General features: G+C 40.0%; 1 protein-coding gene across 6 annotated transcripts in view; it reads left to right on the plus strand.

The window, feature by feature from the left end:
• The window catches only part of CCDC170 (coiled-coil domain containing 170), an 88,810-nt gene that overhangs the window by 34,255 nt on the left and 30,511 nt on the right, over positions 1-24,044 (plus strand). For all 6 annotated transcript variants that reach the window (XM_043888313.1, XM_043888310.1, XM_043888315.1 and 3 more), the window contains exons 4-6: positions 88-229; positions 4,152-4,337; positions 19,711-20,028. In XM_043888313.1, the coding sequence (XP_043744248.1) occupies positions 88-229; positions 4,152-4,337; positions 19,711-20,028 (646 nt within the window). The remainder of the gene's footprint in view (positions 1-87; positions 230-4,151; positions 4,338-19,710; positions 20,029-24,044) is intronic.

A 24,044-nucleotide genomic window follows, 5' to 3' on the forward strand; every position in this document is an offset into this window, starting at 1 on the left:
CTATTTCCCAACAGAGAGCTCAAGTGCTGAACTTTGATGAATGTTATCTTCTTTGGTGTTAAAACTTATTTCTTATTTGACCAACAGAAAATGTTTAAAGGAAAATGAGGAGAATAAGAATCAAGTCTCACAGAATTGCAGGAAACATGAGGAATTTCTGGCTCAACTTCGTGACTGCTTAGATCCAGAGAAGAATGAAAAAGCATCAGATGAAGATTTAATTCTCAAGGTGCTTGTATGAAGACTAAAACGACTGTCCGCTGGGTGGTCGTTCTGATGTGTGCCATGAAGGAGGAGCTGAGGTTAAGTCTGGGGGTGCAGGGGAACAGGACAGGAGCCAGTACAGCTTTAACCAACCATGTGACCTGGGAAAACCATGCCACCTCTCTGAGCCTCAATCCCAAGATTCTGTCTAGCATTATTTGGGATTCATTTTTCTCCAGAAGCTCTCTCTGGCTCAGATGGTAAATAATCTGCCTGCAGTGCAGGAGACCCGGGTTCAGTCTCTGTGTTGGGAAGATCCCCTGGAGGAGAAAATGGCAACCCACTCCAGTATTCTTGCCTGGAGAATGCCATGGATAGAAGAGCCTGGGGGGCTCTAGTCCATGGGGTCACAAAGACCTGACACGACCGAGTGACCAACCCTTACTTACCTACTTAATCTCCAGAAGGGATTGATTTTTTTGCTTAAAATATACTTAGATTGTCAAATAAAATTAATTATTCATTTAAATGATATGTTTTAGGAAGACTTTTGTTTGTTTTAGGTACAGTCAGAAACACATGCACGCAACTGAAAATCAGAACCAGTTGCGTGTCATTTGGGGGATACTTGTGTGTCAGGTTAAGATGAGCTCTATAGTACTTTTTACTTTTACACTAAAGCCAAAAAATAAACATCCTGCTGTGATGGTAGGTTGCCATGGAGATGGAAATTAATGATATCACTTGGCCTGTAGCGATTCATTAGGGAACCTGATGGTATTTGAATGGACACCATATCTCTGCACCTACCCTTGCTTCTGAATAGCTTTCCATGCAGCCATTCTTTCTTAAAACAGTGTTTTATTTATTTGTTCTTTAAAATTGAAGTATAGTTGATTTACAATGTTGTGTTAGTTTCAAGTGTACAGTGAAGTGATTCATATACATATAACTCAGTTACATATATGGGGGTGTGTGTGTGTGTGTGTGTATATTCTTTTTCAGATTCTTTTCCCTTATAAGTTATTATAAAATATTGAGTATAATTTTCTGTGCTATACAGTAGGTCCTTGTTTTATATACAGTAGTGTGTTTATGTTAATCCCAGACTCTAGGGGTTAAAACCTCTAGGTCCATTCATGCTGCTGCAAATGGCATTATTTCATTCTTTTTTATGGCTGAGTAATATTCCTTATATATATATATATGTGCCACATCTTCTTTATCCATTCCTCTGTTGATGGACATTTAGGTTGCTTCCATGTCTTGGCTGTTGTGAATAGTGCTGCCGTGAACACTGGGGATATGGCCATTCTCAAAGGCCTCCCCTCTGTGGTTTATTAGTAAACATCCCGTGTGTGCCCTGTGAGAGCTGTGAAATGATTGCATTTTACTTCAGGAAGTTCCACCTCACTGATGAGTTTTGGTTGCTCAGGCCTAGGTCCATCTAGTTCCCTCAAGGTGCTAGATGCAGCTTTTTCTCCTCCTCCCTGTTGCTAACATGTGACCAGGAAGCCTGGCTGTAAAAGTCTACTTTGCACTGTAGTTTGGAAGCTTATCTTCAAAGCAAGTGGTGGGGAAAAGAGAAGAAAATTAAAATGCTTCTTCCTTAAGACACCCTTTCCCACCTCACAGGCGATCTCCAGGTACTAATCTGTGTTGAAACCATATTAACCTCACCTTTTTATTCTCTGTTCCTCTAATGCCTTGACATCTGGGGCCTTGCTGACCTTGGGTGCCAGGGTGAGCCAATTCCTAGTAAATGACTCTCTGGGTGCACAGCTTTCCTATGCAAACCATCGAACTCAGAGCAGCCCACACCCCACCCCAACCACTTCTTTCTACCAGGTTTTTACACTCTGGGCCACTATCCAGCCAATCACCCCAGGACCAGGTGCCAGATGACTAGAGATGGCTCCCACACTCCAGAACCCACTGGAATTATTAAACGAGGCAACCCGAAGCCTGCTTACCCTGCGTCACCTCTTTCGTCCTGGGGAAAACATGTTTTCACCCTGGCTCCCTCTGTCTCCTGCCCAGCCCTGGTGCTCTCTGGGTGGCCCTACATGGCATGGTGTACCCCCTCCTCTCAGGAACTGGGAGCAACAAACTCTCTTTCAGTCTCTCCTGATTTGTTGGCCTCACTGTACCTGAATGATAATATAGCCTATATTTTTAAACAGATGCTAGGACCCTAGAGCTTTAGCATCTCAATCACCTGAGCAAGTCCTCACCTTATTTATATATTTTGGCTGCACTGGGTCTTTGTTGAAGCGCATGGGGGCTTCTCTAGTTGTGGTGCATGAGCTTAGTTGCCCTAAGGTATGCTCCTCGACAAGGGTTCTAACCCATGTACCCTGCTTTGGAAGGTGAATTCTTAACCACTGGATCATCAGGGAGCTTCCGCTCCGCATCTTACATAAAAATCACTGGTCAAGAGTAAAAAGCCTGCTGCCTTCAACACTCACTAGGTGTTCCCTGAGGTTACCCAAACCACTCCAGTTTCAAAACCACTCCTTTATTCTTTTCACCTCATGACTACATGTATACACACACGCTAAGGAAAGATGGTAGAAAAGAAGGGGTTTCTAAGAACTTATTTGACATCCATCCATCCACTTCCCGAATATTGAGTGAGTGATTACTATGTGATAGACACTATTCTGGGTGTTGGGATACAGCTGTGAATGAGACAAGACAGAGTCTGTGCCCGCCTAAGAGCTTCCACTGTTGTGGGTCAAGATGCAGAGGCAATAAACAAATAAGTATACAATATTATCCCACAGAGTAAAAGGTGCAGTGAAGAAGTACAAATCAGGTTCTAGGGAAAGACCATGAAGCAAGTTAGAGGCATGGGATGCTAGTTTAGGTAGACTGGCTAAGGTATGCCTTCTGGGATGGGGACTTTTAAGGGATATTGGAACCACTGTATAGCACGGGGAACTCTGCTCAATGTTATGTGGCAGCCTGGATGGGAAGGGAGTTTAGGGGGAGATTGGATACGTGTGTATGTATATGGCTGAGTCCCTTTGCTGTCCACTGGAAACTATTACAACATTATTAATCAACTATACTCCAATATAAAATAAAAAGTTTTTTTTTTAATAAAATAATGTTGGAAAGGAAAACTGTTCAAGAGAGAGGGAACAGCCCTGAGTCAGGAGAAGGGCACCATGTTGGCAAATTATTGAGGCTAAAGATGCGTCGCTTCCCCAGATTGTCCTAACACACACGCTGACCATGTCGCGTGGAGTTTCAGGTCTTCCTACGGGCATCCTTGAGCTGTCTGCATGGCTGGTTCCCTGGGTACAGCCAGGAGCCTAGTTGGTTTTATTTTCCCTCCTTCTGCATCATACAGATCTTATTAATGTTCCCAGCTAGCCTCTCAAATGCACAACATGAAGAGTGAAAAGCCCAGCTAGTCCCAATGATAACCATTGTTTGAGCATGTTATTCAGGATTTTTTCTATGCTTATATTAATTAGAAGGACTTTCTTTTGAAATAAAGAGAGTCCTGCCTTCTTCTCTGTATTTCTTCTCTGTGCCAGGTAATGCCTTATAAGCAGTTGATGCCAGCGGACGTGGGCTGAATTGAACTTCCTTGCTTTCCTGCTGTAACTCTGTAGAAACATCACCATCCCTGGAGTATTTAGCAGCCAGGGGCTTGCTGATGCCTGTTCTGTCTGAAAGCTTTTGGCTGAATGCTCATCACTGTTGCCTTGTGGCTACCTTTTGATTAATTTCAGTTTACCTATCCTGTCTGCCCGTAACAAGAGAGTTTAGAGGCTGCCTTTGAGAATGTTATCTTTTGAGTGGATGGAGGAACAGTGCCTTTACTGTTTTCATGTGATAATGTGATCACGGGGGTTCATAGATCAGAGTTGCTTAGAGAGAGTAGTATGAAATTATTAATTTTTACAGGACAGCTGTAATTACTTTCTCTTCAGCTTGGAGAGCTGTGCAAGGAAAACGCATTTGTGAAAGGACAAATTGTTGCTCTTGAAGAGACTATAAATGTCCATGAGATGGAGGCAAAAGCTAGCAGAGAGACAATCATGAGGCTGGCTTCAGAAGTAAACAGAGCGCAGAAAAAAGCTGCCTCCTGCATTGAAGAGAAAGGCAAGCTGAGCCAGGTACAGTATGTGGAGCATGTGTGTGCTTCTGTGATCATGTTTATGAAGCAGAAACTGAAAATCAGGTGTGGATGAGCACACTAGTGTCCCTGATCACAATTCCCAAAGGCTCCTCTCAGCAGGAGGGCTGGGGGGCACATGGGACTCTGTGACCAGATCAGGCCTCTGGATACAGTTTTTTCCTGATTAGAAATAAAGAAATGCAAAACACTTAATAAGTAAAACATGTGTAGCTAATATGTTTTATTTGGTTAAATTATAAGGATTGAAATTTTTTTAAACTTAAATTATTTTTTTTAAACAAAGAGGTAATGCATTCACAAGATACAAAATTCTTAATTGGACACAGGAGAATGTGGTGAGAAGTGTCCCCCAATCCCTTCCCCCCAACCACCCAGTTGCTCTCTCTAGAGGCAACCTCTGTTAATAATTTCTTATATCCCTTTCTACAAATATTCTATATGCACATATTTATTTTTTTAATTTATTGTTTAACACAAATGGCAACAACTTTGCACACTCGATGTTTCCCTGTTTATTTACTTTTAAAAAAATTGGTAAGGTACTACACAGTATTATATACAAGGCTGCTAGGAATAAACTATCATTTCTCATATGTGAGACTCTGTCAGCAAGACAAAAATCCTAAAAGTAGACTAGTTGGCTCAAAGGATATGGGGGTTTTAATTTTGAGAGACATTGCCCAAGGGAAGTGACTCTTACCTCTAAACTTTTATTTATATAATTAGTTGCTTGATCTTTCCAAATGAGTGAGGACCTGTTTGAGCATGGGAATTAATACTGTATGTTTTTTTTAAACACCATATAATCCTTTTAAAAATTTTCTGTCAAAGAAACTAATTATGAGATTAATGAGAAGGGTTAATTTCCAAAACCAAAAGTAAGCGAGTGCCACCAGTTAGTAAAATGCGTAGGAGAAAACTGAAGAGTAAAGGAGATGGAGTTTAAAATGAAGGAATGACCAATGCTGACTAAGAGCGGCTCCACAAGGGGTGAAGTTTCAGTGGTGTCCCGCAGGCTGTGAAGGGGGTTCTGGAATTGGCGGGACGCAGTGAAAGAACGATCTTCGTGGGAAATCCCGAGGTCTTCCGTGTCTGTGGTGGCATCACTGCCAAGGTGAGAAGCGATGGGAAGTTGGAATGTGAAAGTGATCCAGTAACGATAACAATTTCTATTTCTCTCCAGTTCCCTGCATCAAAGAGCCCTTCTGACCACTAGATTTCTTCCTCTGTCACATTAACCTTGCGAAAGGAGCGAAGATTTTTACCACCATTACCAAGTCACTCCAGTCATTTCAACACCTTGTCCTAGCCTGCTTCAGCTCTCATAATAAAATGCCATGCACTGGGTGGCTTAAAAAACAGACATTTATTTCTCATATTTCCAGAGGTGGGGAAGTCCAAGATCAAGGGGGTAAGAGCTCTCTTCCTGGCTTGCAGACAGCCACTGTCTTGCCGTATTGTCACATGGCAGACTGAGTTAGCAAGATCCCTGGTGTCCTTTGTAAGGGCACCAATCCCAGCACAAGGGCCCCACCCCCATGGCTTCATCTGAAGATGATTATCCCTCAATGGTCCCATCTCCAAACACCAGTGCACTGGATGTTAGGGCTTCAAAATTCGAATTTGAGGGGCTACCATTCAAATAACAATTATTTTTCTCCAGCTTTTTCTTAGGAAAAATTTCAAACACATATAGAAAGAGTGAAGGAATACAGTGAGCATCCATTTATTATACATCCAAATGCAACAATTGTTACCATTTTTCTATATTTGCTTTATTACCTTGTACACACACATGCACACATATTTGCAGAATCGCTTGAAAATAGGTTTAGACATTATATGTATTGTTTCTGACTACTGAAGCATAAGAATAAGGACATTATCCTAAATAACCACAATATCATTATCACATCTAAAAGTCAACAGTGATGCCACAGTATCACCCATGGAGGTTTCCAAGCCCACAAGCTTTTTGTACTGCTTGAGAAGTGAAGTTTAATCTCCCTCCCCTTGTGGGCTGGACGAAGTGGCTCACTTCTAGTGACCAGAATATGTCAGAAGTGGTGGAATCTCACTTTGGAGATTGGGTTATGAAAACACTGTGGCTTTTGTCTTAGATACACTCTCTTGAATTCTCTTGGGTCACTGCTTTTGAGGGAAGCCAAGTGTTACATGGTGGGACACTCAGGTAGGCAGTTGCATGGCCCAGGAGCCCAGGAACTGAGGCCTGTCATCTACATGTGAGTGAGACTGGAAGTGAATCCTCTTTCAGCTGAATCTTGAGATGATAGTAGCCCTGGTCAACAGTTTGATTATAGCCTCATGAGAGACCTTGAATCAGAAACATCCAGCTAAGTCAGTCCCAGATTTCCGGCCCATAGAGCTGTGAGAAAATAGATGTTTGTTGTGTTAAGCCATTAAGTCTGGGTTAATTTTTTACACAGCAATAGATAATAAACATCTAATATTGACTTTCAAATTTAATCATTTTCTACAAGAATGTCTTTTATAGCTGTTTTTTTCCCCAGATTGCAGTCCATTCTAGGTTCATTCATTGCATTTTTTTTGTTATTTTTAGCCTTTTATAGTTTTTTTTTTTTAAATAACATTAAAAAAAAAATATCATTGACTTCTCGTACAGAGTACAAAGCAGTGGCCTGATTGTTTTTTTCAAGATGTTATTTAACTTGCTCAACTATACCCTATACAGGTAAAGTTGAATTTAGAGGCAGTATTGGATTCAGGTTGAACCTTTTTTGGCAGGAATATTTCAAAGATAAAGTTGTAAACTTCATATTGAATTGTATTAGAAGCAAATAGTGTTAGATTTTTCCATTGTTGCCGAAACTGTTTGATTGCCCATATCTTCAGTGTAAAGGCATGTTTTATTTTCTGCAGCCAAGTAAGGTATGTGTGGGGTGAGAATTGGCAGGTTATTTCTGTTCCCCCTTGAGTTACCTAGTGATGTTTTCATCTATTGATTCTTGCCTGGATTAATTTATATTAGGGGTGGCAAAGTGGTAATATTCTAATTTCATCATTCATTCTACTTATTAGTCAACATTCTTCCTAAAGAAAAGCCTTTTGTTTTCTTTCTTTTTATTTTCAATTCTATGGACACATGGATTTTTATTTACTTACTATTAATAATCAATTATCCTTTTGGCTTTCCAAATCCTCCATGTTTGGCCAGGAGTCCCTGCAAGATGGTCTCTGTGACCTTATAACTTGACTCCTTTAGTCTTTCAATGCTTCTGTGCTTTTCAACAGAAGATGATATCTTAGGCTCACTTACAATTTTCAGACCACAGAACTAACATCAGCCTGTTCTCTATGGAGTTTTGGCTCCTTTTACTGGGGAATAGTGCTTAGCAACCAAGATTCAGGCTCTAGGTGTGCTCATTGCTACTGGGATGTCATTGCTTTTAGTGGATAGAACTAGAAATACTTTTTTAGAAATGAATTAATGCTGGTACTTTTTGGAACTTTTTATTTGGTATTGGAGTACAGCTTATTAACAATACTGTGATAGTTTCAGATGAACAGTGAAGGGATTCAGCCATACATATACATGTATCTGTTCTCCCTCAAAGCCCCTCCCATCCAGGCTGCCACATCACATTGAGGAAAGTTCTGTGTAATTCTCGTATTTTTAATTAAAAGTAATATTTTAGAGTTTTCTTAATATCCTTTTACTTTATATTGGTAATCTTTCGGATCCTAATAATAATATTTACTCATTTGCTTTGTCTTACAAATATAAACAAGAATATTTGAAAATGACACTTTCAGTATTTTACCTATAAGTAAACTTTCTTAGTGAAATTTAAGACTCTCAGAGTTTTTACTATAGTAGTTTCAGCAATCATGAGTATAATAGTCACAATTTACCAATCACTTGGAAATTTGGAAAACTCAGCAGTGGCCACAGGACTGGAAAAGGTCAGCTTTCATTCCAGTCCCAAAGAAGGGCAATGACAAAGAAGGTTCAAACTACTGCACAATTGTACTCATTTCACATACTAGCAAAGTAATGCTCAAAATTCTCCAAGCTAGGCTTCAACAGTACATGAACTGAGAACTTCCAGATGTCCAAGGTGGATTTAGGAAAGGCAGAGGAACCAGAGATCAAATTGCCAACATTCATTGGATCATAGAAAAAGCAAGAGAATTCCAGAAAAACATCTACTTCTGCCTTATTGACTATGCTAAAACCTTTGTGTAGATCACAACAACCTGTTCAAAATTCTTCAAGAGATGGGAACACCAGACCACTTTACCTGCCTCTTGAGAAATCTGTATGCAGGTCAAGAAGCAACAGTTAGAACTGGACATGGAACAATGGACTGGTTCCAAATTGGGAAAGAGTACGTCAACACTGTGTATTGTCACCCTGCTTATTTAACTTACATGCAGAGTACATCATGCGAAATGCTGGGCTGGATAAAGCACAAGCTGGAATCAAGATTGCTGGGAGAAATATCAGTAACCTCAGATATGCAGATGATACCACCCTTATGGCAGAAAGTGAAGAGGAACTGAAGAGCCTCTTGATGAAAGTGAAAGAGGAGAGTGAAAAAGCAGGCTGAAAGCTCAACATTCAAAAAACTAAGATCATGGCATCCAGTTCCATCACTTCATGGCAAATAGATGGGGGAAACAATGGAAACAGTGACAGACTTTATTTTCTTGGGCTCCAAAATCACTGCAGATGGTGACTGCAGCCATGAAATTAAAAGACGTTTGCTCCTTAGAAGAAAAGCTATGACAAATACAGACAGCATATTAAAAAGCAGAGACATTACTTTGCTGACAAAGGTTCATCTACTCAAAGCTATGGTTTTTCCAGTAGTTCATGTATGGATGTGAGAGTTGGACTATAAAGAAAGCTGAGTGCTGAAGAATTGATGCTTTTGAACTGTGGTGTTGGAGAAGACTCTTGAGAGTCCCTTGGACTGCAAGGAGATAAAACCAGTCAATCCTAAAGGAAATCAAACCTGAATATTTGTTGGAAGGACTGATGCTGACGCTGACGCTCTAGTACTTTGACCACCTGATGTGAAGAGCTGATTCATTAGAAAAGACCCAGATACTGGGAACAATTGAAGACAGGAGAAGGGGATGATAGAGGACAGGATGGTTGGATGGCCTCACCAACTCAATGAACATGAGCTTGAGCAAACTCTGGGAGATGGTGTTGGACAGGGAAGCCTGGCGTGCTGCAGTCCATGGGGTCGCAAAGAGTCGGACACGACTGAGTGACTGAACCACAACAATGCCAATCACTTGCCATTAGCATAGTCATTTTGCTAGGTGCTCAGAGAGGTTATGTACTTTGCTCAGTATGCACAGCTATTAAGTGGCAAAGGATTTGAACCCTGGTCATTACGTTGTCTTACTTTTAACAGTAATCCCCTTTTTATATAGATTCACAGCTACTTCCTACATACAAGTCTCACTTTATTGTGAGGGGAACAATAAAGATAAGTAGCTGTGAAAATTTCCTCAGTGAATGAATGACGTTAATTTGATTATAGATAGTAGTTACTAACTTTCCAAGCCTAGAAAATTGTGAAGAATTGAGTTTGTCTATAAAATGCATTTTTGGAGATGAGCAGTAGGAAATGACAATATGTTGTAAGAGCACATTAAGAAGTATAGAATTTATTCCTCTTCTTATGTAAGTGTCTTTAGCCTTGTAAATGACCGATGATGCAATGTTGTTCAGACTTGTGAAACACATTCACTTTGGGATCAAGTTCCTGCCAAAATAATAAAAGTTATAAAAAATATGGGCAATAAAAAGCTTGAGGTCTTTAATAAAGTGCTCATTCATGGGATTATGACTCCAGAGATTTACTACTGAAAAACACTGTCAAGTGGTTTTACTGACACGTTAACGGTCTCAGAGAGAACCTTCATAATGCTTTCTAAAGCTCTGTTTTTGGGGTAGGAAACTTACTTTACTAGTAAAGTCCTGAATGACTGCAGAGAAAGAAGTTTCTGAAGGGCTGGGGTGCTGTTTCTACCAAACTCAGCTTTTCTTATTTTCTTAATGATTTTTTGTTACTTTATGAAAATTTCCCCAATAAAAATCCAGGTGGTTTATTATACGTTTGGAAGATATATTATTTGAAAATCTTTTAACAGTTAAAAATTGCAGTACATTTAAAAAAAATATTGAAGCTTGGCACCTCTTCTTTTTGTTGTCTTGAAATAATCTAAGGCTGAGAAAAGGAGTCATTTTATCTACGTTAGCCATGTACATTTGCTATAGACTAGACATTTCAATCAAGGAATCAGGAATTAAACTTACATAATGGATTTAAAACTGCTTATTTTCCTTCACACTGTTCACATGTTCTTTGACTCTTGTGGCCAGAATTGAAGCTAGGAAAGCATATTGGTTTTGGAGTCAGCAAGCTTGGTTTGGAAGGATGTTCCTTCTCTCTCTTGGTTTGTTGTCCTGCAGCAGAGTGTAAGAAGGAAGAGGGTAAGACAGACACAGTGAGCAGAGTGGCTAAGAGGCCAGGCTCTCGGGCTTTTTTCGAGGCTCCATAATTGTTTGACTGTGTGCTCTCAGGCATAGGACTTTACCTCTTTGAACTTCAATTTGTGTGTGAAACTGGAAAATGATTTAAAGGTCTATCTCTTACAATTATCGTTAGGGTTGAATGATGTAATATACATAAGGTACTCAAGACAAGCCCAGCCTATAATTGATGCTCAGTGCTTTAATTTCCTTTTCCTCATATTTACTTTTATCTAGGGATTAAAATAAACGTATGGTTATTTTAAGAGTCCAGACATATGGAAAGAGTTCCTGGAAGTGAGAAATTATTAGACAGGTAAATTACTAAAGAAATTAAAGATCTCTTTACAGTCCTAGAATCACAGTGTTGGAAGTGACCTGAAGACCTTTTAGAATGTAGATCATCTAACTCTCTATGTGAAATAAGAATCATCTTTAAAGTGTCCCCCTCTATTTAGCATTCAGCCTCCCCTCGAACACCTTAAGAGTCAGGGAACTCATTTCTATACAAGGAGGTCCACCTTCTCTGTGAAGTTCTAATTGTTTGACACTTCTTCACTGTAGCAAGTCAGGATCAGAATCCCTATAATTCATGTTGTCATCCTGGCTCTATCTTTTTTCTCCCAGTTTTATTGAGATATAATTGATATATGTCACTGTATAAGTTTAAGATGGATAGCATAATGGTTTGACTTACATCATTAAACAATTATACAGTAACTTTAGTAAACATTCATCATCTTATTAAAGAAATAGAATTCTTCTATTTCTTTAATAAACAAAATTAAAGAAATAGAAAAAGGCTTTTTCCTTCTGATGAGAACTCTCAGGATTTTCTCTTAGCAACTGCTATATGTTATATACAGCAGTGTTAATTATGCTTATCATGCATTCCTAATACTTGTTTATCTTTTAAATGGAAGTTTGTACCTTTTGACTGCCTTCCTCCAATTTCCCCTTCCCCTGTGTCCCACCCCTGGTAACCACAAATCTGATCTCCTTTTCTATGACTTCATTTTTTTCATGTGTATGTTGGTCATCTGTCTGTCTTCTTTGGGAAAATGTCTGTTCGAATTCTCTGCCCATTTTTCAATCTGAGTTTTCTTGTTTTTCCTTGATGTTGAGTCATATCAGTTCTTTGTATATTTTGGATATTAACCTGCCATAAGACTTACTGTTTGCAAATAACTTCTATTCAGTAGGCTGCATTTTCATTTTGTTGGTAGTTTGTTGTGCAACGGCTTTTTAGTTTCATGTAGTCCCAGTTATTTATTTATATTAAAAATTTTTTTTACAGTGTTGGTTTCTGCCATACAAGAACACAAACCAGCCATAGTTATATATACATCCTCTCCCTCCCTAGCCTCCCTTCCCTCCCCCCAATCCCTCTAGGTCATATAGAGCGTCAGACTGGGCTCCCTGCTCTACACAGCAACTTCTTACCAACTATCCATCTTACTCTTGATAGTATATATATGTCAATGCTACTTTCTCCATTCGTCCCACTCTCTCCCTCTCCCACTGTGTCCACAAGTCCATTCTCTACATCCTTGGAGCTCCATTCCTTCCCTGCAAATAGGTTCATCAATATCATTTTCCTTAGAAGGCCTGAACAGATATTTCTCCAAAGAAGACATACAGATGGCCAACAAACACATGAAAAGATGCTCAGCATCACTAATTATTCAGTTCAGTTCAGTTCAGTCACTCAGTCGTGTCCGACTCTTTGTGACCCCATGAACCACAGCACGCCAGGCCTCCCTGTCCATCACCAACTCCTGGGATTTACTCAAACTCATGTCCATTGAGTTGGTGATGCCATCCAGCCATCTCATCCTCCGTCATCCCCTTCTCCTGCCCTCAATCTTTCCCAGCATCAGGGACTTTTCCAATGAGTCAACTCTTCACGTGAGGTGGCCAAAGTATTAGAGTTTCAGCTTCAGCATCAGTCCTTCCAATAAACACCCAGGACTGATCTCCTTCAGGATGGACTGGTTGGATCTCCTTGCAGTCCAAGGGACTCTCAAGAGTCTTCTCCAACACCACAGTTAAAAAGCATCAATTCTTCGGCGCTCAGCTTTCTTTATAGTCCAACTCTCACATCCATACATGACCACTGGAACCATAGCCTTGACCAGACGGACCTTTGTTGGCAAAGTAATGTCTCTGCTTTTTAATATGCTATCTAGGTTGGTCATAACTTTCCTTCCAAGGAGCAAACGTCTTTTAATTTCATGGCTGCAGTCACCACCTGCAGTGATTTTGGAGCCCCCAAAAATAAAGTCTGACACTGTTTCCACTGTTTCCCCATCTATTTGCCTTGAAGTGATGGGACCAGATGCCATGATCTAATTATTAGAGAAATGCAAATCAAAACTACAATGAGGTATCACCTCACACCAGTCAAAATGGCTATCATCAAAAAAAAATTAACAAACAGTAAATACTAAAGAGGATGTGGAGAAAAGGGAACCCTCTTACACTGTCGGTGGGAATGTAAACTGATACAGCCATTATGGAAAACATATGGAGATTCCATTTATTTATTTTTGAATTTGTTTCCCTTGCCTGAGGAGACAGGTTCAAAAAATATTAGTAAGACTGCTGTCGAAGAGCATACTGCCTGTATTTTTTTCTAGAAGTTTTGTGGTTTCAGATCTTAACATTTAAGTCTTTAATCCATTTTGAATTTATTGTTGTTCAGGGTTTGAGGAAGTACTCCAGTTTGATTCTTTTGGATGTAGCTGTGCAGTTTACCCAGCAACATTTATTACAAAGGCTGTGTTTTCCCCACATTATATTCTTTCTCCTTTGTTGCACATTAATTGCCCATCCCTCTAGTAATATAGTAAACTCATATAAATGTGAGTTTATTTCTGGGGTCTCTATTTTATTCCATTGATCTATGTATCCGTTTTTGTGCCAGTACCATATTATTTTGATTACTGTCGCTTTGCAGTAATACTTTGAAATCAGGGAGCGTGATACCTCCAGCTTTGTTCTTCTTTCTCAAGATTGTTGTGACTGTCTGAGGTCTTCTGAATCCCCTTACAAATTTTAGAATCATTTGTTCTAGTTCTGTGAAAACTACCTTTGGTACTTTGATAGAGATTGCATTGAATTTGTAGATTGCCTTGGGTGGTATGGTTATTTTAACTATTATTTCAATCCTTGAGCATGGTGTATTTTTCTATCTGTTTCTATCATCTTTGGTTTCTTCATGAGTGTCTTATGGTCTTCTGAATGCAGGTCTTTTACCTCCTTAGATTTATGTCTAGGTATTTATTCTTTCTGAGCTAATTGTAAATGAGACAGTTTTCTTGATTTCTCTTCCTGATAGCTTGTTGTTAGTGTGTAGAAATGCAACAGATTTTTCATATTAATTTTATATCCTGCAACTTTCCTGAACTCATTAATGAGTCCCAGTAGTTTTTTGGTGACATCTTTAGAATTCTCTATGTATTAGTATTATGTCATCAGCAAACATGACAGTTTAACCTGTTTCTTTCCAGTTTAGATGGTTTTATATCTTTTTCTTGTCTGATTGTTGTGGCTAAGATCTCCAATACTACATTGAGTAAAAGTAACTAGAGTGAGCACCTTTATCTGTTCTTAATCTTAGAAGAAATGCTTTCAGGTTTTCACCATTGAGTAGGATGTTAGCTGACATATATGGCCTTCTTTATGTTGAGGTATGTTTCATCTATGCCCACTTTATGGAGAGTTTTTATCTTAAGTGGATGTTGAATTCTGTCAAAATCTTTTTTGCATCTACTGAGATAATTATATGATACTTATTTTTCAATTTATTAATGTACTGTTTCACATTGAATCATTCTTGCATCCATGGGATAAACCCCACTTGATCATAGTGTATGATCCTCTTAATGTATTGTTAAAATTGATTTGCTAGTATTTTGTTGAGGTTTTTTACATGTATGTTTATCAGTAATATTGGTTTGTAATTTTCTTTTTAGTGATGTTTTTGTCTGGTTTTGGTATCAGGATAATGCTGGCCTTGAAAACAAGTTTGGAAGTGTTCCTTCCTTTGCAGTATTTTTTTTTTTTTTTTGAAAGAATTTGAGAAGGATAGGTGTTAACTCTTCTCTAAATGTTTGGTAGAATTCACCTATGAAACCACCTGATCCTGAATTTTTGTTTATGAGAAGTTTTAAAATTACTGATTCAGTTTTATTACTGGTGTTTAGTCTGTTCATGTTTTCTACGTCTTCCTTACCCAGTCTGGGAAGATTGTGTGCTTCTAGGAATTTGAGCTGGCCAAGTGGTGCAACGTGTCCCAGAGCCAGTGTTGGCTCCTTCGTGTGGGGGCTGGGTCCTGATATGGCAGACTCCTGGGTTACAGTGGTCCTGGGTCTGGTGTCTGTCTGCTGGTGAGTGGGGCTGGTTCCTGCAGCCAAGTAAGGTCCCAGGGGTCCCAGGGCTAGTAAAGTGCACTGGTGGGCACTCTGATGCATGGGTTAGGGAGTCATGGGGTCCTAAGGCAGCCAGCCTCGTGGTGATGCTGTATCCCTGCCCAGCTAGCTACTTGGCCTGAGACATCCCAGTCCTGATGCCAACAGGATGGTGGATGCGTCTGCAACCTGGTGCTAATAAGCTAGAGGGAGGATTCTAAAATGGTGAGGCATTAAAATGTAAATGAACACTGAAATAATATCTGCTCATATTATAAAAACTTTAAAATGTTCATAAGACTCTGAAGTAAAATTAAGAATCATCTCTCCTTCCACTTCTAGCCGTAGTTTTACACTCTCATTTTAACTTCTAATATTACCGTTAAGACTTTAAAACAATACTACACCCGATAACCTGAAATAGTACTTTTTTGGATGTTCTGCTATGAAATAAGATGAATTTAATGCTGCCTACTTTTTTCTCCCCTCATTCATTTGACAGTTTTTATTATATCATTATATTTACCTTGTCAAGTTGTGTAATATTTACATTCTGTTCTGTAACTATAAGTCTTCAGTGCTTTGTCTTTAGGTTCATTCAACACATTTACAATAAATTGAAACAGAGTTAAAAATAACATGTTCATGTAAATATTTTTGTTATGGATCTAATCCTAGTGTGTGATGCAGAACCCAATCCATTTTGACTATGTACCCCTTTAAATTTCAACTGGGAACTGTCCATGGTCCTCCAGGCACAGTCCGACCAGTTCAGGGCAGGGTGTTTTGCAGTACTGAAGTGAAGCCCAGGAACACACTGGCCTCATGGACAGTTTAATTCATTGTTAACTTGTATTGAGTTTGTCAATAATGAGAGTTTCAAATTTAAACTGAATTCTTGTTATTTTCCAAGGTTGATGATGCCACTGGGACAGCTCAGATCTAGGAAAGGTCTTCCTCATTTTGAAGTAAAATGTTACTGTACAGCTTCTTCTCTAACAGATCATGGAATTACAGGGCCAAAAGATATTGTGCATATTACATCTTTTAGGTATTTATGCCAAAATTATACCTATTCACACTATCACCAGCAATGCATGAGAGGGCATGTTTGGGGAAATTTCTGAGTTTGTTTGTTAATATTAACTGCAGTAGGTAAAAATAACCAACTAATTTTTAGTTTTATGAAAATTGTCTAAGGTTGGATGAATTAAGCTCAAGCCAGAGGTTCTCTACCCTGATGATAATCAGTCATTTTCGTTCTGAGAGGCATTTGATCTCAGGCATACCCAAAGCCATAGGATGGTTAAAAATATCATAATAGGAATTAATATGTTTTAAAAACACAAACCTTTGAATGATTTCATTACTTCATGCATTTAATTGGGAAATTAAAATGAATGCCTTGATCATATTATTTACAAATGTTTTTGCTACAAGTAGTCATGAAAGGATCATTATACATCCGTTGCATTACTAGATCTGAAGCTAAAGATTTGTTACATATACACTAACATACGTAAAATTGATAGCCAGTGAGAAGGTGCTGAATGACTCAGGGAACTCAAACTGGGGCTCTGTGACAACCTAGAGAGGAGGCTGGGGTAGGAGATGGGAGGGAGACTCTAAAAGGAGGGAACATATGTACACCTATGGCTGATTCATGTTGATGTATGGCAGAAACCAACACAATATTGTAAAGCAATTATCCTTCAACTAAAAGTCAATAAATTAAGAAAAAAATTTTGTTTAAGTGATTCCCATCACTATTTCCATAGCATCTGTCCTCATTTGCCCATGCAGTTCCCTCTGGGAAGTCTGTCCTGATTTTGCTCTGAGAGAGCTAGTTATTTCTTATTCTGTGTGTCAGTGTGGTCTGACAGCATTCCTGGATCCTGGCCGGTGACACTGATGTCACATTACTTCAGTGTATCCTTGAGGTAGCCGTGCAACCAGATTCCACTCCAGCCGCTGTCTCCTGCTTCAAGCTCTATTAGTAATTGCATTTGCTGTCCGAGGACATCTGTTTCCAGCCATTCAGCCCTGTGCCTCCTGAATTCTGAAGCACTTAATCAGAGTGCTGGGGGAGTAGGTCCCCAAGGCCTGGTTGCTGGCTCCCAAGTTCCTGCATTTCATATGAGAAACGGTATATAGTTAACTGGGCTGAGATGTGTCCAGAAAAAAAAAAATCTGAGCTGCTGCCATGTGCTACTATATTCTGTGACCATGAAGGAATTTTCTGATTTTATTAGACATAAGCATTAGTGCTCCAGATTTGTTAAAGAGGACTGTTTTGGCCATGGTCTCTAAGGCAGTGAGACAACAGTCTGATATCGGAGTGGAAAAAGTTTCTCATAGCTGAAATATTTTAATTGTGTTTATTGGTCTCTCGGTGTAAACTGCCAATTGATTAGTTTATTCCAAACTGACAGTAAGTCTATAGTATTCAAGTGTCTGATATATTTTCTGTGTATTTGTAGGAACTTCTGTAAATTCTTGGTTAAAAATATCTCTCCACTGGTCATGGAAAGGCTCCTCTTTTGCATTAGGGACTTTCTTTCAATGTAAAAGTTGATATATAACTTCCTACTGGGTTTTAGGATTCTGAGGGGATTAGGATTAACTTTCATCACTGTCTCATCAAATTTAAGACCTCAGTTTTCTTTCTTTTTTTTTAAAAAAAATATTTATTTGACTGCACCAAGGCTTAGTTGTAGCATGCGGGATCTTTAGTTGTGGTGTGCAGGATCTGGTTCACTGACCGGGGATTGCACCCTGGCCCCCTGCATTGGGAGTTTGGAGTCTTAACCACTGGACCACTGGGCAAGTCCCCAGGACTCAGTTTTCTAACCACACATTAGATTGCAATTTCTAAGTTAACACATGGCAATAAACTCCAATTTATTGTCACCATTGCTGATGCTAGATTAGAATGTTATTCTAGTTGAACAGATATTGTATTACTATCTGAAAATAAAATCTGTAAATTGTAAATTGTAATTGTATTGTAAACAATTGTAAATTTAACAATTTAAATTGTTAAAGTATTGTAAATTGTTAAAGTATTAAAGTATTGTATTTGTGATAAAGGTCCTTGACTCTTCATATGATTTAATTCACAGTGGTAATGGGGCTTCTCTGCAAAAAGGACTAGTTTGGAAAAGGAGTGGAGAAATGGAACAGTTGCCAGGAGCCAGAAAAGCAAAGCATTTCAGGAACTAATTTCCATAATATTTTTTTGATGTGAATTAATTTAATTTGGAACTTGATGTCAACAATTTTTTTTAAATGAATTTTAAAGATATCTTTTTGATGCCTCTTTGGCATCCTAGATATAGTAAATAGAAGTAGATGCACTGGTAACTTTTCAGTGCCCTTTATTTTTACAAACCTAAGCATACATATTCTTTAAAGTTATTCTTCTCAGTATAGTTCTGTCTCTCCATTTTTAATCCTCCCACCCCAAAACCGACTATTCCTTCCCATTTCATTTCTTCAGGGCCTACCAGCATTAGTATTGTCTTTATCAGACAGGGAGATACACAGTCAATGAATAGTGGAAGACAGGTCTTACTCTCTTTTATACAATGATGCTTTATGATAATTCTACTCTGTTACTTACCTTCATTCAAATAATTTTTAGCAGCTAATTAGGACTCTGAGAGCTGACTGTTTCCTCAACATCAATTTCCATCTGTACCAAGCTTGAGAACACATAACCCTGTAAACACATTCTATATATGGATCGAATCTACTAGCATGTTAGCCAGCGATTTATTTTTTATTAAATCTCTCCAGAGGTCCCTAGAGAAAAGTCTTATATGTCAGTTTCCTTTTTTTCACCCCTAGGCCTGATTTTTTTCCCACTTACTTTAAAAAAAAATGTATTTATTGTTAATTGAAGGATAATTGCTTTTCAGTGTTGTGTTGGTTTCTGCCATACAACATGAATTGGCCACAGGTATACACATGCCCCCTCCCTCTTGAGCCTTCCTCCCACCTTCTACTCCATCCCACCCTTCCAGGTTGTCACAGAGCCCCGATTTGAGCTCCCCGAGTCATATAGCACATTCCCACTGGCTATCTATTTTATGGTAGTGTCTATGTTTCCATGCTACTCTCTCAATATATCCTACCTTTTCCTCCCCCAAACTGTCCACAGTTCAGTTCTCTAGCCCTGATCTTATATCCCTTCTCTTTTTCAGACACTTAAATTCACCTAACATAGTTCTGCAATTTAATGTCTTTATGAAGAGAGGATAGGGCACCTAGAATGAAGAATGGAATGAGCATTTAACCCTAACGCCTTAAAGTCATCAGTAAGCAAGATAAATGAGAAGCAAATGCAGCCTCCCCTCGTTGGCTACTAATGCTATTGTCTTCACTTTCCATAATTATTTTAGGACTTGCTTGGTGCTGTGGAGGCCAAAGAAGCTCTTGAAAGGGAAGTTAAGGTCTTCCAAGAAAGGCTGCTTGCTGGTCAGCGGGTCTGGGATGCCTCAAAGCAGGAGCTGAGCCTTTTGAAGAGGAGCTCTTTGGAGCTGGAGAAGAGTTTGAAGGCCAGTCTGGAGGCAACTGCGGCCTCCCAGACCGAGCTCTCCTCATTTAAGGAGAAGATAACAGCCCTGCTGAGGGGCAGCTCGGGCACACTCAGGCCCTCGGAGAATGCCATTCTGGAGAGGATTCGAGAAATGGGCAGCCAGGAAGAGAGCCGGAAACAGGTGAGTGGGGGTTGGAGGCTTACAAGCTTCTTAAGGACAGTCAGTCCTTCATTTAGCATATTCAGTGAGTGAGTTGTCTGAGTTAGTCAAAGTGTTTCTTCTCCAAGCAATAGTCGCTCCATCGTGTCCAACTCTGCAACACCGTGGACCCTTGCCCGCCAGGCTCCTCGGTCCGTGGAATTCTCCAGGCAAGAATACTGGAGTGGATTGCCATTCCCTTCTCCGGAGGACCTTCCTAGCCCTGGGATCAAACCTGGGTCTCCTGCATTGCAGGCAGATTCTTTATCATCTGAGCCACCAGGGAAGCCCAAGTTAGTTAAAAGTAGCATTTAAATTGGTTGTACTACTTTCAGGGATTCCCAGGTGGCTCAGTGGTAAAGAATCCTACTTTCAATTATATATTATATTTTGAAGTCATATCTCACTGTGAATGATGTGGGTTCTGGATGCAGATCTACCCGTGCTGAATTTTGTCTCTACTGCACGCTCACTTGCTCCAGATGTGAGGTTCCTGAGAGGACAGCCTCTGAGATTTTTTTTTCCCTGGACTACTGTATAGGGACAGTCCAGGGTCCACACCCATATCTGAAACCCTTGGGGCCTGCTGTGAGCTTTTTTCTTTTTCTTTTCTTTTTAAAATTGGAGTGTAATTGCTTTGCAGTGTTGTGTTACTTTCTGCTATACAACTACGTGCGTCAGCCCTATGTATACATATATCCCCTCCCTCTTGGCCCTCCCTCCCACCTCACCCCCATCCCACCCTCTATGTCGTCAGAGAACAGTGAGTTGAATTCCCTGTGCTATACAGTAGCTTTCCTCTAGCTAGTTATTTTACACATGATAGTGTATATACTGGGAAAGATTGAGGGCGGGAGGAGAAGGGGGCAACAGAGGATGAGATGGCTGGATGGCATCACTGACTCAGTGGATATGAGTTTGAGCAAACTCCGGGAGATGGTGAAGGACAGGGAAGCCTGGCGTGCTGCAGTCCATGGGGTCACAGAGTCAGACATGACTTAGTGACTGAACAACACCAGCAATGTGTATATATGTTAATGTACTCCCTTCCATCCCAACCTCCCCTTCTCACGCTGTGTCCATCTGTCCATTTTCTGCCTCTGTGTCAATATTCCTGTGCTGCAGACAGGTTCATCTGTATACCATTTGTCTGCTGTGGTTTTCGAATTCAGAAGTTTTCAGCATTTAGAAATGTCACATAGTCCCCAGGAAGGTACTGGAGAAGGGACCTTTACACGTTACTCCTCAGTGGGTTCCGGTGAGCTTTCCATAATCAACCACGTTCATCTTCTGGGGCAAAAGCCGTGAGCAGCTCGGCTTCTTGGGATCCACCAGGACTGTGAAGAGCCTCGGTCACTTCAGGTCAGGGTTTGTTGCCACATCCTGTCAGGTCCAGCTTTGCCAGCCAATGAGTTTTGGGAAAAAAAAAAAAAAGTCAGCGTTCAGATCCTTTTGGATTTTGGAATTGCAGATAAGAGTTGCTAGGCCTGTAACCAGATCTGCCTCTTAAGGGTATTGTTTGTTGTAAACCTTAAATTAAAAAAAAATTGTTATGAAGTCTTTAACTCACTGTCTGGCCAATAGCAATGATAAATATTGACTGTTGCTTTCCTGGCCCCGCCTCCCCTCTCACCTTCTCTCTCCTTTTCCTAGTGACCTGAAACAGTCTTTTAGGGGACCTGTTGAACAAGTGGATTCAAAAATTAAAAAAAAATCACACATATGATTGAAGCTTGCTTAATTTTGTTATCTTAGTTCTATTATTAACAATTCTTCTTTCCCATAAAGCTTTGCTTAGCCGTGTCAAGTTCAGCCCAGACTCTATTTAAATTGTCATTAAATCCAGATCTTAAAGTCCTAATTAACAAGGTTTTTAACTAGATTAACATCCAAATTCTGTGATATTCATTAATATAATGCTTTAATTCCATTAGGAACTATTTCTTCTCTTGAGTTCATTCTTTGCTCAAAAGGAGAAAATGAACTTTTTCATCTTTTCACGTTCCTATAAAACTCAGAGTGATCACTAACACACAGCTCAGGGTTACATTTGTAAATTTCCTTTAACGCTAAGACACTTTAAATTCGCTTTGAAAACTCTGCAAAATTCACTCATGCTCCAGCAGCAGCCCCAGTGACGTCTTTGTCCAAGTGTAGGACTCTCTCTGTTGGATAGAAAATGTTCGCCCCATAACATGTGTGGGCTTCCCTGGTAACTCAGACAGTAAAGAATCTGCCTGCAATGCAGGAGACCCGGGTGCAGTCCCTGGGTTGGGATGATCCCCTTGAGAAGGAAGTGGCAACCCACTCCAGTATTCTTGCCTAGAGAATCCCGTGGACAGAGGAGCCTGGTGGCCTAGCTCCGGGGGTCACAAAGAGTCAAACACGACTAATATGCGTGTAACACGTGTGGGTCTCTGATGGTCACTCAGTCTATCTTGTGATTCAGTACACATATAGGTCCTGGGTTGGAGGAGAAAATTATTTACAGGATTGAGAAAAGCTTCATTAAGTGAGTTACCTTGAACAGTAATAGATGTGCTTCAATAGTCAATGGATCTTTGCCATTTCATTTTATTGCTTCCCTCTTCTATTTTTCCAAATGTTTTCTTGAAACTATTTTAATTCCAGCATGTGAAACATGGCATAAAGTTGTCAGTATGATGTATATGTTTATTTTCTAAAGCAAAATGATGTAAATTGGTTAAGCTGGCTATGCCCTCCCCCTCTCCTCGTAAAAATGAGAATGAGTCAGAGCCTTTTTAGTGCCTTTGTCTGCCATTCCTAGCCTGTAATTTTTTTTTTTTTTCAATAGCTGCCCTCACTCTTTAAAAGCTTGAAATCAAGCCTGTAGCTGGCATCTTGTGTGACTCATCTTCAAGTAAAATCAGGAGAAAACAGATTTCATATATTGTCTTAGAACTGTTTCTGAAGAATGGGAGCTTTACAGACTGATGAATCTGCTGCAGAGGGTGCATCCCCTGCCAGCTGCCAGGGGTAAACACACAGCCCCCAGCTGAGTAACACCCATGTGCCCTGGGCCTGGCAAGTCCTCCCCTTCACTGTGACCCCGACTCACTGACCATTGCTTTTCTTGTTTACCTCCTTGCTATTCATTTTCAGTCTCCTGGATTTACAATTCTGGGTACTCAGGACACCACCCACACGTTTTTCAATAAGTGGTTTCTACTTATTCCATGCTCTTCTGATTATAGCAAAACCTAATTTTCTTTTTAAGTACTTTACTATACCTTAGAGCAGGATTTCTCAGCTATTGACATTTGGAGCTGGAATATCCTTTGTTGTAAAAGCGGTTCTGTGCATTGTAGGATGTTTAGCAACATCTCCAGCTTCTACCCACTAGATACCAATAGTACCTCCTCTTCTCCCCGATTGGTGGCAACCAGTGGTGTCTCTGTGTGTGCATGCTAAGTTGCTTCAGTTGTATTCGACTTTGCAATCCTACGGACTGTAGCTCACCAGGTTCCTCTGTCCATGGGATTCTCTAAACAGGAATATTGGAGTGGGTTGCCATGCCCTCCTCCAAGGGATCTTCCCAGATCAGAGGTCAAACTCGAGTCTGTTACGTCTCCTGCATTAGCAGGTGGGTTCTTTACCACTAGCACCACCTGGGAAGCCCTAGTGATGTCTCTAGTGTTAGAGACTCAGTTGTGTCTGACTCTTTTCGACCCCATGGACTGTAGCCCACCAGGCTCCTCTGTCCACAGGATTCTCCAGGCAAGAATACTGGAGGGGGTTGCCATTCCCTTCTCCAGGAGATCTTCCCAACCCAGGGATCAAACCCAGATCTTCTGCTTTGCAGGCAGATTATTTACCATCTGAGCCACCAGGGAAGCCCAGTGATATCTCTAGACATTGCCAAATGACCCTTGGAAGTGAAACTGCCCCTAGTTGAAAACCTCTCAGAGGAATGTTCTATTGTGGAGTTCCCAGGAATTCTAAATGAGTATTTCAGTTATGTAGCCTTGAAATTTCAG

The sequence above is a fragment of the Cervus elaphus genome, chromosome 26 (genome assembly GCF_910594005.1).
Source record: "Cervus elaphus chromosome 26, mCerEla1.1, whole genome shotgun sequence".
NCBI lineage: Eukaryota > Metazoa > Chordata > Mammalia > Artiodactyla > Cervidae > Cervus > Cervus elaphus.